The sequence below is a fragment of the Zonotrichia albicollis genome, chromosome 1 (assembly GCF_047830755.1).
Source record: "Zonotrichia albicollis isolate bZonAlb1 chromosome 1, bZonAlb1.hap1, whole genome shotgun sequence".
NCBI lineage: Eukaryota > Metazoa > Chordata > Aves > Passeriformes > Passerellidae > Zonotrichia > Zonotrichia albicollis.
Genome location: NC_133819.1, coordinates 13347980 through 13360651, shown reverse-complemented (window position 1 = coordinate 13360651; position 12672 = coordinate 13347980). Strand labels below are relative to the sequence as shown.

Below are 12672 nucleotides of genomic sequence, written 5' to 3'. Positions count from 1 at the left end.
TGGCATTATGCAAGATGAAAATTAGTGCAGAGCTTTGCAGAGCCACGCAGAGAATTGTGTTGCAGGGTTTGCTTGATTTGGGAAGCAATTTGTTGACCTGTAAAATCATGTTTCTTCTGTGAAAAATGTTGTCAAAACGAAATCATGTCCTGAAGCAACAGAAGATCCTCAAGATAGGAACCTCCCTTTTCCAAGTCAGAAGCAGTCCTGGTATTTTTGCTTATTGTAATTTGGCTTTATGTGCACTTTTATGTGCCAGTTTTGCCTTTTGACATCTTGGCCAGCCTCTACTGCCTGGAAGCTAATGGGCATGTCTGCACAGACGGGTGCAAGCAAACCTCAGTTTTTCCAGGGGGGAAAATATTAAATAATAGGACTTTATAAAATCTTGCACCAACTTACACCTGGTTTGCAGGAAGCAGAGAAACTCACACTGTAGTACAGGAGCTCCAAATTATCTTTTCATGGACAAGTGCAAAAGAGCACTGGAAAAGGCTGAAGCTGCTTTGCCAAACTGGAAGCTGGCTGGCTGAGGGCCTGTGCTGGTACAAAGCTTCATTAGGGGAGTGTTGTGCCCCAACAAATGAATCCTGCTGAGCTTCAGGGCAGAGAGTCACCCTAGTGCTGCTGGAGAGGCCAGAGCTGGCTCTTCAGGTCAATTCTGAGTGTGGGTTTTGGGCAATGTGCACCATCCTTTCGATGTTTCTGCACAAAACCCCTCTGAAGTGCCTACTTTAACAAAAGAAATAGTAACATTTCTTCTTTGCCCACAAATTAAATCTAATTTCTAAGTGATGCTTCCTGAGGGAAATTAACTCTTGTACGTTCTCATTGTGAAAAAGTTAGGAATTCATTGTGATCCTTTTCAAGGCAGGTACCCAGAAGCAATTCTGCAGTGTTTGTATGATTTTGATGGCAAACCAAGCCATTGAATTTCTGATAAAATGTTTTTATGTAAACTTCAAGTAAAAACCTGTAGTTTGAACATCTTAAAACACACAGGATTTGGAAAATTGGAACATGTCAGGATGAAACTGGAAGAAAATAAAGTGGTGATATTTGCTTAGTACTTTCTGTGCAAAGGAAAAACAACTGCTAGTCTCAAGAGCTAGGAGCCACCTGCATTATTGGAAACTGAGTCTTGATCTGTTAGGGCTTTTTCTATAACACATTCAAAGACTTAGCAAATTATAAAGCAGAGTTTTCTGTTCTATATATTTTCCTGTTAAGAAATTACACAAAGCACCTTTTTCATATTCATTGTGAATAATGAATTTCAGCATTTCTTAGTGGATGTCTGTGGTTCAAATGAGAAAAATAGCAACTGTTTCTGGAGTGAAGAACTATAAATTCTCTCCACCAAATGTTAGAAGATTGGTCCAGAATTCATCTCAAGAGCTTGTTCAGTCTAGTTTCTTGTCTAGAAGCAGAAGCCTGTGTCTAAACTATTCCTCGCCCATGTTTGTTTTATCTCTTCTTTACAGCTTTCAGTGATGGAGATTCTATCACTGCTCAAGCCATTTAAGGTATCCCTGCTATTAGAAAAAGATGGTGGCTTAAGAGGTGATGGCAAAAACACTTCTCACACTTTCATGCACAATCTTTATTTTCCATAGTTTAATATAAGCCTGCTCTTTCTTATCCCACCCACAAGGGCCATGGAGAACCATGTCCTCTTCTTTGTAACTTCCTTCAACTTAATTTAAGGCCATTATTTTCTGCTTTGTTCCTGGAGAAAGCCTTTCCAGCCTGCCAGCTATCCCTTGTAAATCAGGTTTTTCAAATCTCTGACTGATGGTGCTTCTCTGTCCTCCAGATTCTCTGAAATAAATTCATTCTTGAAATACCTTGTCAAAAACTGGACATAAAATTCCAGGAGCAGAGTGGATGGGTGCTCTACTCTGTTGTATACGTGGTAACTATAAATTCTATTGATGTATTGCATTTTTTAAAGAAAAAAGTCCTCTGCAGGTTAATGTCAGCTGCAAATTTGATAAAAAATACTTTGATACTGTGATTCAAGTTTTTGGTCAGTATTTTATGTGGAGTTGACTGGTACCTCTGTAGGATTTCCCTTACTTCAACCTTCCAATTTCAAGTGTTCTGTAGCTGAGCAGAATATAATTTTCCAAGTAGTTTTTACCTGCCATGTTTTCCTTGGTTTGCCCTTTGGGAGTTTTATGTGAGATGAAGTTGAGAGGCATGACATCTAAGGAATGTCTTGGCTACAGCAATAGTACTGTAGCTGCTGAAAATACATATCAAGTGAGTCCCACTTCATATCAGTGAGTGCTTTGAATTAGTAAATATTTGTAATAGCAGAGGTTGTCACAGCTTCACATGTGCCCTATGCTTGTTTTTGCATATGAAGATTTACAAAAGGAGGTGTCCCAGTCTGTCCTTTTCCCTGTGCCAGCCTTATGGTGGGATAGAACCGTAGAAAGATCTCGTTAGATGATTTGGCTAATTTCTCCAAAAGCTCTGTGGTCATTCTCAGCACTTTTGGTTTTTTTCTTAATTAGAGCCTTTCTGTCTTGTCTAAATGGGAGCATTTTTGTGGTGAGCTGTGATGGATTTGAAATACAAAGGTGTGAAGCTCTTGTACAATTTTGGTCATAGACCTATCCCATTGAAATGGCCATGGGAGTTTGTCTGTAGGACAGTGCTGAATGCTGAGCTGATGCTCAGTAGCCCCTTTTTGTCCTGTGCAAGGATGCACAAGGTTCCTGTGCAGCATTTCATGGGGGCTCAGAAAGATCTGTTTGACTGAACTGTGGCACTTCAGACATCTCCCAGCTTAGTCAAGATGAAGTATGAAACTGAAGGTGTTTTCCAGCAATTGGCAAAGGCAGAAAATGTTACCTGCTGCATCATATGGCTGCAGCTGGGCATCAGGGTAGAAGCTGGGGATGCTGATCTCCTGACAGGTCAGTTATTCACGTGGCACAGGTGTGTGTATATTTACCCAAGGGTGTAGAATTTCTAATTGGTTTTATAATTAGTACCATTCTTCTGACTGGCAGAGGTGCTTTTTCCTGCCAAGTTGTTGCGAACAGAAAGTGAGGCATGAGACACCACATATTTTCCTGAGGTGTGAAAAGTTCCAAGCCTAACAAAGTGAGATGTGGGCTGAAAACCCAAGAAGAATTCTGTGATGTGGTAGTTTCAGAAATAAGGTGCATTGCTCTAATTATTGACATGTCAAATGTTAGAGTGCTGTTTACATAGGAAAATTTAAATCTGATAGTGGTGTTGCTATAGAGTTATTTTCTGATTTTTAATTATGTTTGCCTTGAATGAATCCGGTATATTTATCTTAAATTTTATCTAAACCTTTAAAGCATGTTGACACTTATTATGCAGAAAGAAAACTTTCCATGTGTTGTTTTTTTTTTAATAACAATGCTGAGATGTGTGTACATCTCCCCTTTTTTCCCCAGCCACTAGAGTCTCATTTTTGTTATTTTTAAGTAACTTTGCCTTTATCATGCCTGTGGAAGGTACTCAACAGATTAATGCAGATATTTAAACTCAACTGTGATAGAATAAGAGCTTAAGAACTATGAATCACCAGCCCCCTAGTAATTCTCTGTGTGCATCAATGCTAGATAATAAATTTTATGGCATTAATATTCACAGTATTTCTAGTTTTTCTTTCTTGCCTAATGTACAATAGCTTGGAAGGTAGATGGATTGTCAGCTTTCACAGTATCACAAAGTACCTTGTACCTTTACAAAGTCTTGAAGGATTTTTGAAAAGGGGTGTTTTTCATTTTCTTGGTCAACTTCTTCACTCCCAAGAAAAGCAGTTCAGCCAACAATTTTATTGGTCAAGTCAGGGATCTTGCTAGAATTTGTTGGGAAGCTTTCAGATAATTTGAATGTAATGTTTCTACAATTGTGGCAGCTTCAGAAAATGTTGGGGGTTTTTCAATTAACAGGAGACTGTTTTTTCACTCATAGCTGTGAAATACAGAACTATGACTTAGATGTGTGTAGGTTTTGCCAGGAGTCTGTCTGTGTAGTGAATGCTGTTAAGAAGTCAGCTGCCTATGCAAAGTGGAGCATTGGTGAGCTGATGGATGCTGGCACTTGTAATAATATCTGTTTTGGAAAGTGGGCAGGGGAAGATGTACTGAGGTAGGAGTCACAGGACTGTATCCTGGATACTCAGTTGCTCTGAGCTGGTAAATACCTCTGAATTCTGCTGATGGGACTGACATTGGTCCCTCCACTGAAACACAGGAAACTACGTTAATTGTAAGATGCATTAAAATTTCTTTGTTGATGTGCCAACTGAATTTTAAACCTATTCTGTTGTGAGTTAAATGTGTAATTTGAGTGATCTTCACTTTCCTGACGTAGGTTCTTGGTCAAATTATTTGCTGGTGTAGATGGGATAAGCAAAGATAGAATCCAAGAGGATTAAGAACTGTGAGAGCTATTAGCTGATGTGATTGAAACTGTTCTCTTCAGCCTGGTGGAGTCCTGCCTACTCTAAACAGCTGATGGAGAAGCTCTCTCAGCAAAAAATGTTTAGAAATAACTAGAGTTCTCAAATGCCAGTTTTTTGGCTGGATTTTCCAGTGTTTTTCTATGGTAGTGCAGCAAAAGGATTGAAATATATTGAAAACCTTTTGGCTTAGGATATGGGGTATTTTTATTTGCCTATTCTCTTTTCTTCTGTTCTTTGATCAGTTTTCTTCCTTTCTACTAACAATCTATTTATCTCCTTATTAATTTTGTATTTCTACTGTAAAGACCTTTCTCTTGCTTCATTCTGTTAGGAGATTTTTTGAGGGATTTAGGGGTTTTTTTCTGCAAACATAGTTTTATATCTGTTGCTGAACTAGTCTTTGCTAACACAATTTCTTTTTCACTCTTCCATTTACTCTTTTGGAATGAGGACAAAAATATAGGCCTTATTAATCTTTGCTTTCCAAGCGTAGGTATGTATTTGAGTAAGCCTGCAGAAAAATTGTTGTATGTTTTTGGGGAAGCAGAGACACAAGGGATTTGGGACTTGAAAGCTTTAGCAAGTCTCAGGCAGGGATTTATGTGACTTTTGCACTGTTAAGTATTTCTCAACTTTCTGAACTGCTTCCAAATGTGATCACATTACTGTGTGCATCATTGTGAGAGACAGAAATTTGTATTTTTAAGATTCTTACATTTCCTCTAAAAAATGCGTTGGTATTACATATTTGCTATTGTTCTTTTGCGTCTTTTTCATAGCATCCTCCTGGGCAGTTGAGAAGGAAGTACAGTTCCTGCTCCACTATTTTCCTGGATGACAGCACGGTCAGTCAACCAAACCTCAAGTATACCATCAAATGGTGGGTTTTACCATTTATTTGTTTTTGCTAGCACTTACATTTTATGTGTGTGTTTTTATATACCTATTTGTGAACCACTCCTAAGCAAGCTTCAAAGGTTTTAGTTTTGTATAAGTAATAAAATTATTTAATCAGTCATGCTCCAGAGTTACTGGGTGATGTCTCAGATGAGTGTTTTAAATTTCACTGGTGTCCTTTTACTGTTGGAGAGAAATGAAGTTGATATTTGTAGAGTATTGTTCTTTCCATTCTGTACAGTCAGGGGAAAATAGAGACCAAATGCTCAGGCATTTTGTTATCTTCGTTAGTGGTTGCTGATAGCCTCTCTTGGGTTGGCTGTAGGTTGGTTACCTTGGTGTACACAAATGCAAAAATTTAAGACAATATCTGCTGCAGAGGTGTTAAATGAGAGACAAATCTATTAAGACTAGCACATCCAGAGGAGTTTGTAATGTGGTCACTAAGACGGTCCTTAATTTTTCTGTGAGAGGAGAAAGGTTTTGTAGTTCAACTGATGCCTGATCCTTCATCAGCTCTTTCTGCCTGGAATATAGTCTTGCTTTTCTTCATGTTTCTGTCACTAGTAACTTAAAAATAGTTCTGATTAACACTTGAAAAAGGTTTTCCATTTCTGAGGTGTTTGGGCTTTTTTCCTCCTTGAATCTCATACTCTTCTGCTCTAAAACCCTTTGTATGCAGAATAAGTGCAGCCTTTTGGGTGGGTTTTGGGTGTGTTTTTGCATTAGACCTGCCATGGCTTGTGGGAAGAAGAGATGGGTTCAGGTGCAGCAGCCAAGAAGCATTTTCAGGTCACAGAAGGATGAGGTGATAGTGAGAAAAGGGTGGTGTGTTTGGGAGGGACTGAGGTGCATGGTGAGGAGCAGAAGAGCTGGAGGAGCCCGTGCTGGGATGGGGCAGGGGTTCTGCAGGGCTCAGGCCAGGCTGCCAGCATGGGGAGGGTTGGAAGCTGCAAGGGCTCAGAGGGCTTGAGAAGGGACTGCAGAGGGTGAGAAACTGAACTCTGGCACACAAACTCCCTGCATCTTCTGTCCAGCTGCACATTTGGCAGGTTGAAGGGTAAGGAGACAGTAGGATTATTGCTGTTGTAGGACAACTTCATTTTTTCCCCCACACCTTGCAGTCTCTGCAGGAAAATAACTATTGCACATAGATAAATCTATGAGGGAGGCATTTTGCTCATCTCTTCTAGGTCATGTTATGCACTGGTGTGTTTAAAATATTGCTGTATCCACTGCAGCATCTGCAGCAGTCAGGGTGGCAGGGGTAGGGTGATGGAAAGCTCCATAATCATCATTTCTGCACTCTTAGTGCCAGCTAAACCAGTGTATGAAAGGTAGAATGAAACTTGGGTGAGTTACTGTCTTGCAGCCCTGAGAGACTTTCAGATTCTGATACAGATTTCTAAAGAGTAAATATTTTCTAAACTTAATTTGACATTGTGTTACAAAGGCAACCATATGGGCAGCAAGCAGAGCTGTGCACATAGATTCTTGCATCTGCTTTCATTAAGTGAACTGGAGCTGCAAGTGTGTTCCTAGGGGCATAATTTAAAATTAAATTTTAAGATTAATTCATTTTGTGAATATCTTTCTGTCAAATCAAATTCATTCATAAATGTGGGTTTTTCTTGTGTTCAGTAACAGCTGTGGTCTTTAAATGGCTGTGGTGCACCCTATCTCTTGAGTCCTTAAATATGTGTTTGTAGAAAAAAGCCAAATTTAAAAAGCATGTATGATCTAAAAATGTGTAATACAGGTAGTAAAAGTTCATAAAAATTTAGTAAAATATATTTGCTTTTAATGGAGAAAAATGTTTTCTACTGTATGGCTGTTCAAAAAAAACCTCCAGTCAAACCTGAAATAGTATAAAATTCTGCTAGAGTTTTAGCACAAACATTTTCTTTTCCTAACATGTAGTATCTCAGTTTTCATATAAAAATTCTGAAATAAAATCAGAGAGCAACCACTTGACCCTTAAAAGGTGTTTTAAGGAAAAGGGGGGAATTTTGCATCAGTGTAAGACGTAAGTATCTTACAGTGAATCACTGAAACAAACTGTCTACAGAGAGAATCAGTGAATTCCCTCCTCCATCCTCTTTCCCCTTTAGCTTAAATTGGTTTTATGCTGCTGCAGTAAGTAAGGGAGAGAGCTGGCTCGGCTTCATTCTTCAATAAAAATATATTGTGAGTAAAGCATGAGCTGGGAGTTGGAAACTGTAGGATAATCATAAGGATCCATGCTTTAATTTTGTTGCATCTCATGAGAACAAAATGAGATCTGTTAGTTGTGTACGTAATCAAAACCTTAACTTTCGGTGAATATAAGGACATGTTTTGTCTGTGTGCAGAATATAAGCAGGGGTGCTTTGGTGTGTGGCTGAGAGTAGGGGAAATGCATAAAGCAGTTAGTTATTCAGGGAGTTGTCTTTCCTGAGTTAAAATAAGTAACTTGATGCTATAAAGGTGTAGGAGTGTGGTATTTGAGTCTGCTGTTTGAGCAGTTATATAAAGACAGACACAAGCAAGGGATTTAAATAAACAATCATAAGCCAATGGTGATGAAAACATTTTGTGTTAACCTGGCAGCAAAACTAAAGAGACTGTCCAATGCCTGTGGTGCTTTGTCTTCAGCCTTGGAAGTCAGTAGGGGTTTAATCAATGGGTTTAGTGGAGCAGGGCATTAAATGGAAAGTATGCGCAACTTGATAGTTGAAATAAGATAATATGAAGTAAATTACTTCATTACTAGTAAAAAGGATGTAGTTGGAGTGTACAAAACAAATATTATTAGATTGTCTGTTTACTGCAGTTTTCCTGATATCCAAGAGTGAACAAAAGAGAATTGACTGTTGACCATATACTGTTTGTCATGCTTTGTGTTAGGTTTTAAATTTGCATGTAATATGACAGATAATATAATATGGCAGTCCTGAGATATTAACTCTTTATTTTTCTTTACAGTGTAGCTCTTGCAATATATTACCACATCAAAAACAGGTATGTGAATAGTTACTGAAGATATCTTTTATTGAAACAAGTGAACTGCTCAAACCCTAAAAAACCATGCTTAGTTTCTTTCAAAATGTTTTTGGGTATTCATTTTCTTAACTTACAGGCTAGCAATAAAAAACACACATGTTTATATAGGTATTATTTTACGTAGAAAAATTTAAATTGGAGGATTAAGTACCATAAAATTGGAACTACAGCTCAACATTTAAAAGCTCTGATCATTCAGTGTTTGGTTTTATATGGGGCACTTCTGCATTGTTGCATATGTTGCACTTACATGTAGAAAAATCTGAATAGTATCTTTCAGTTTTGTATTTTTGGCTGCACCTTTGTAAAGGTAACTGTGTTTATAAGTGATCAGTTAGGATTTTGAAATAAAACCCTTGAATTATACAGTAAGACTGGCATTGTGAATAGATGTCATTCAAGATGCCTCAGAAACAGAGCAGGTTCTGGCTTATCTCTCCTGGTGTAGTATGTTTTAGATCTCTGCTCAGTCGAGTTGATGGAAAATGAATAGAAAAAAGGTTCTCTAAAAAGTGACTTGGCATATACATGAGTATTCTTCATGTTGAATTGTGCTTTTGTATCTTAAATTCCCTGTCCTCATGGTACGTCACAGTATCCTAAAATAATATTTCCTGACATTTCTAAGGAGAGGTTGTATAAATAATTCACGTTACTTTTGTGTCCATGGTTTTTGAATTGGCCTTTTCAGAGAACTTGGCTTAGATCTTGATTTATCAAGCCACTTAGACGCTTTTTTCTTCTGGACTATCAGAAGTCCAACTAGAACAAAAGGAATTACTCATGAGTTTAAAGTTCAGCTGGTATGTCATTCAGGACCATGGTTCAGGTCACTGGAACCCATCACACTTCTTGAAACAAGGCCGACATCTCAAGAGAGTCCTTTGCATGTGCACAAGGGCAGAAGGGCTTAGGGCTTGATTCCCTCTGAAAGCTCTTAGAGGACTTTCTAAGACATCAGTGGCCCTTGGACTGAAACATGGCAGTGTATAAAGCAAAAGTTGGAGTGAAATCTTCTCTTGAACGTTTAATCTCATTTACCAGGAAATAAGGCATGAGTGGTCATGCTTGGATTACTTGTTTATCCATCTGTGGTTCCTTTCCCCCCTTTTTTCCGTGGTCCCTGGATTAGTTAGCTAGTCAGTTTTCGCTATGCTTGGCTAAATAATAGAGATCTCAAAGATAATCAGACTCTAAAGTTTTGTGGAAATCAATTAAGTGTTCTCCTAAGTATCATGGCAGCTGAGTAAAAGGCTTGAGAGAGTTGGGCACATCAGAGACTACAAGAGGTAAGAGACCTCAGTAAGAATTCTCAAGTGAGCAGGAAGAATCCAGAGCCACAGTGTGCCAGACATGGCCATCTATGCTCATTGCCATGGAACTGATCCCTGTCTGCAGTACAGTATGCCCATTTGTTGGCTTGCACAGCCTGATGCAAATGTGGCCTACAGCTGGTAGACAGAGAGACCAGGCCTTTATAAAATAGAGTACTGTGTCAGCATCTTGAGAAGAAATGCATTTTGACTGTTACTTTCTTGGGAAAGGTGCTGTCTGTCCTTTCACTTTTGGGATGGAGAGGTGATTGATTCAGGAAACTGCTTGCTGCTGCTTTCCCTGGGTTGTGCCTGGGGTGGGGAAGTGCTGTGCCTGCCCTTGGGACAGTCCCAGCACTGATGCTGGAGCCAGGCTCATGTGTGTCAGTGAGGAACTCTGGAATGAGGGATGTGAAACAGCTGCTCACTCTTGGGTTCTCTCTGATTTGGGAATGGAGGGACAATGTGATAACAGCACTCAGTTGTGCTTGCTGCTGAAACAGCAAGAGCAAAACATATGTTCTGTTTCCTGCTGTTATAGGAGAAAAGGAAGTTGTTGACGTATGTGGGAGATTTTGGTTCATTAAGGGGGATGGGGAGTGGGAAACCACTGTGACTCTTTGATTCAAGGTTCATTTTGATAGAAAATGAGTCAAGCCTCTCCTTTTCCAGAGAATAATTCATTTTAGACAGTGTTTAGTTGGCCCTGTTCTCCTGCATAGGAGACTTAAACCAAAATTACTTCCTAATGTTTTAAACCCTCACCCATCTAATTTTTTTGAGAAGCTGTGCATGAAATATGTTTCTTCACATGTTTCTCACAATTCATTTGATTGTGGCATTCCAGTTATCATTCCTCCCTTTCCCAGTGTCTCCTATCATGGTTATAGTGATCAGTGTTCTTCATGTTTTGTTGTCTTGGCTACTCAACAAGTAATTAAAAAACTACACTCATCTTGTTTTCGAAGGAATGCATAAGCATTGGTGAATTTATTAAAGAAATAAAATAAATGCCAGCAAGCTGACCATAAAGAATGCTTGAGTAATCAATGGATGGTCTATTTTTGAAAGAGTACAATCTAAGTTTTAGTGAAGACAAAAACCTCTCAAGTTTTTTAAATAGATTTTTGAGGACAGTCACGTGTGACCTCATAGCATACAGCAGCTACAACCTGAAGAAATAAAATAGGAAATTATTTGCATTGTGAAGTGCCGTAGTTTACTGTAGCAAACCACCGTTTCAGGGAGACTACTTCTGCATTAAGATACTGCTTTTTTAGGTAGGGTTAAAAGAGTCTGGCCTAGACTCCTTGCTGATAGGAATTTTCTAGTAATTACCCCAGTCCAGGTTTTGGTTTTATTTATTATTTTGTTTGTTGTTTTGTTGTTTGTTTTAATTTAGATCTTCTTTTTTTAATACTAAAAATGTTTCTTTCCAGTGTTAACCTCCATTTTAGTAGGAAAAAAAGTCACCTTCAGATTTTGAGTTAATAAATGTATTTTGCACATGAGTCCACTGTAAAACTTGTGGTTTGCATGCTCTGAGAGACACGTGCTGCTAAGCAAAGATAGAAAATATATTCAGTGGTTTGTTTGCTGAGAACTGTATGATCAGAGTACCAGGGATGCTAAAAATAAAGATGGGACTGTAATAAGTAGGTCACAGGGATGCATCTGTCCAGAAAGTGCCAGTTCTGGTACAGTTATACTTGGTTTTGTTTGGTAGTGTCCTTGCCAAAGTTATATACAGCAAAAATCTTACATTGCATCCTGGATGTTAGGCTTGTGAAGTTGCATCAATGTGCGTGTTGATATTGAGCTACAGGGATTTCAGAGAAACATCTTAGAAAACCAATAAATAGGGATATTATTTTGTCTGAATTTTTTGTTTGTATGTGCTTCTTTTGGCTTTCAGAAATCATTAGTACAATAGGGTTTTTCAGATAAATGAAAAGTGAACTATGTATGTATTAACTAAAAGATGACTGTAAAAATAACATTGGATATTAGTAAGCTATTGTAAATGCAGGTCTACCGATGAGGGGAGAGAATGATGCATCTGACTCCATCTTATCAGAAGGCTAATTTATTAATTTATTATACTATATTATATTAAAGAATACTAGACTATACTAAAGAATACAGAAAGGATCCTTACTGAATGCTAAAAAGATAATAATGAAAACTTGTGACTCTTTTGTCCTGACACAGCTTGGCCCTGATTGGCCAAAGAGTCAAAACAACTCACACCAGAATCCAATGAAACAATCCCCAAACACATTCCACATGAGCACAACAGAGGAGAAGCAAATGAGATAAGAATTGTTTTCTTTTTCTCTGAGGCCTCTCTTGCTGCCTTTCAGCTTCCCAGGAGAAAAACCCTGGGTGAAGGAATTTTTTCAGCGCATGTGAATGCCACAGTAAATGTTTACAATGTTGGTAATGAAGGAGGAAGAGGAGTTGAGAGATTGCAGGGGTGGACCTGAATAAGTTAAAAAAGGAGAAAAGGAGAGTAAGCTGGCCTGGTTTTATCAAGTTTGTAGTAGTGCTTTTTAAGCCTCATAGTAAAGAGCACAACAGTTTTGTATCTTGGGCACTGAAAGCTGAGTGTTTTAGCGTGTTTTGTAATATGAATTTCATGCTACACGAGGAGCTTATGCCAAAGTAGGTCTAACCTCTATTTGAAAATCACATTTCATCAGTGTTTCTAAGCACCCCACAGCATGGGGAGTGTTGGAGTTTGAACGGTGCACTTGTGTCTGTGAGGGTTGTGTGCTGTTGTGTTCAGATAATGACAGTGCTTTGGTTTTAATACTTTTAGGGACACAGACGGAAGAATGCTCTTAGATATTTTTGATGAAAACCTTCATCCCCTTTCGGTAAGTTCATCTGCCTCTCCTTCCCTTTCATGTGAACTGTCTTTTTTTTCTGTCTGCTTCGTTTTGTTTCAGTCACCTATTTGGA

The 12672-nt window shown here is 38.5% G+C and overlaps 1 protein-coding gene across 4 annotated transcripts in view; it reads left to right on the top strand.

The window, feature by feature from the left end:
- CCNY (cyclin Y) overlaps positions 1 to 12672 on the top strand; it is a 119439-nt gene that overhangs the window by 83457 nt on the left and 23310 nt on the right. For all 4 annotated transcript variants that reach the window (XM_005480388.4, XM_026796334.2, XM_014270052.2 and 1 more), the window contains 3 exons: positions 5236 to 5336; positions 8318 to 8353; positions 12530 to 12587. In XM_005480388.4, the coding sequence (XP_005480445.1) occupies positions 5236 to 5336; positions 8318 to 8353; positions 12530 to 12587 (195 nt within the window). The remainder of the gene's footprint in view (positions 1 to 5235; positions 5337 to 8317; positions 8354 to 12529; positions 12588 to 12672) is intronic.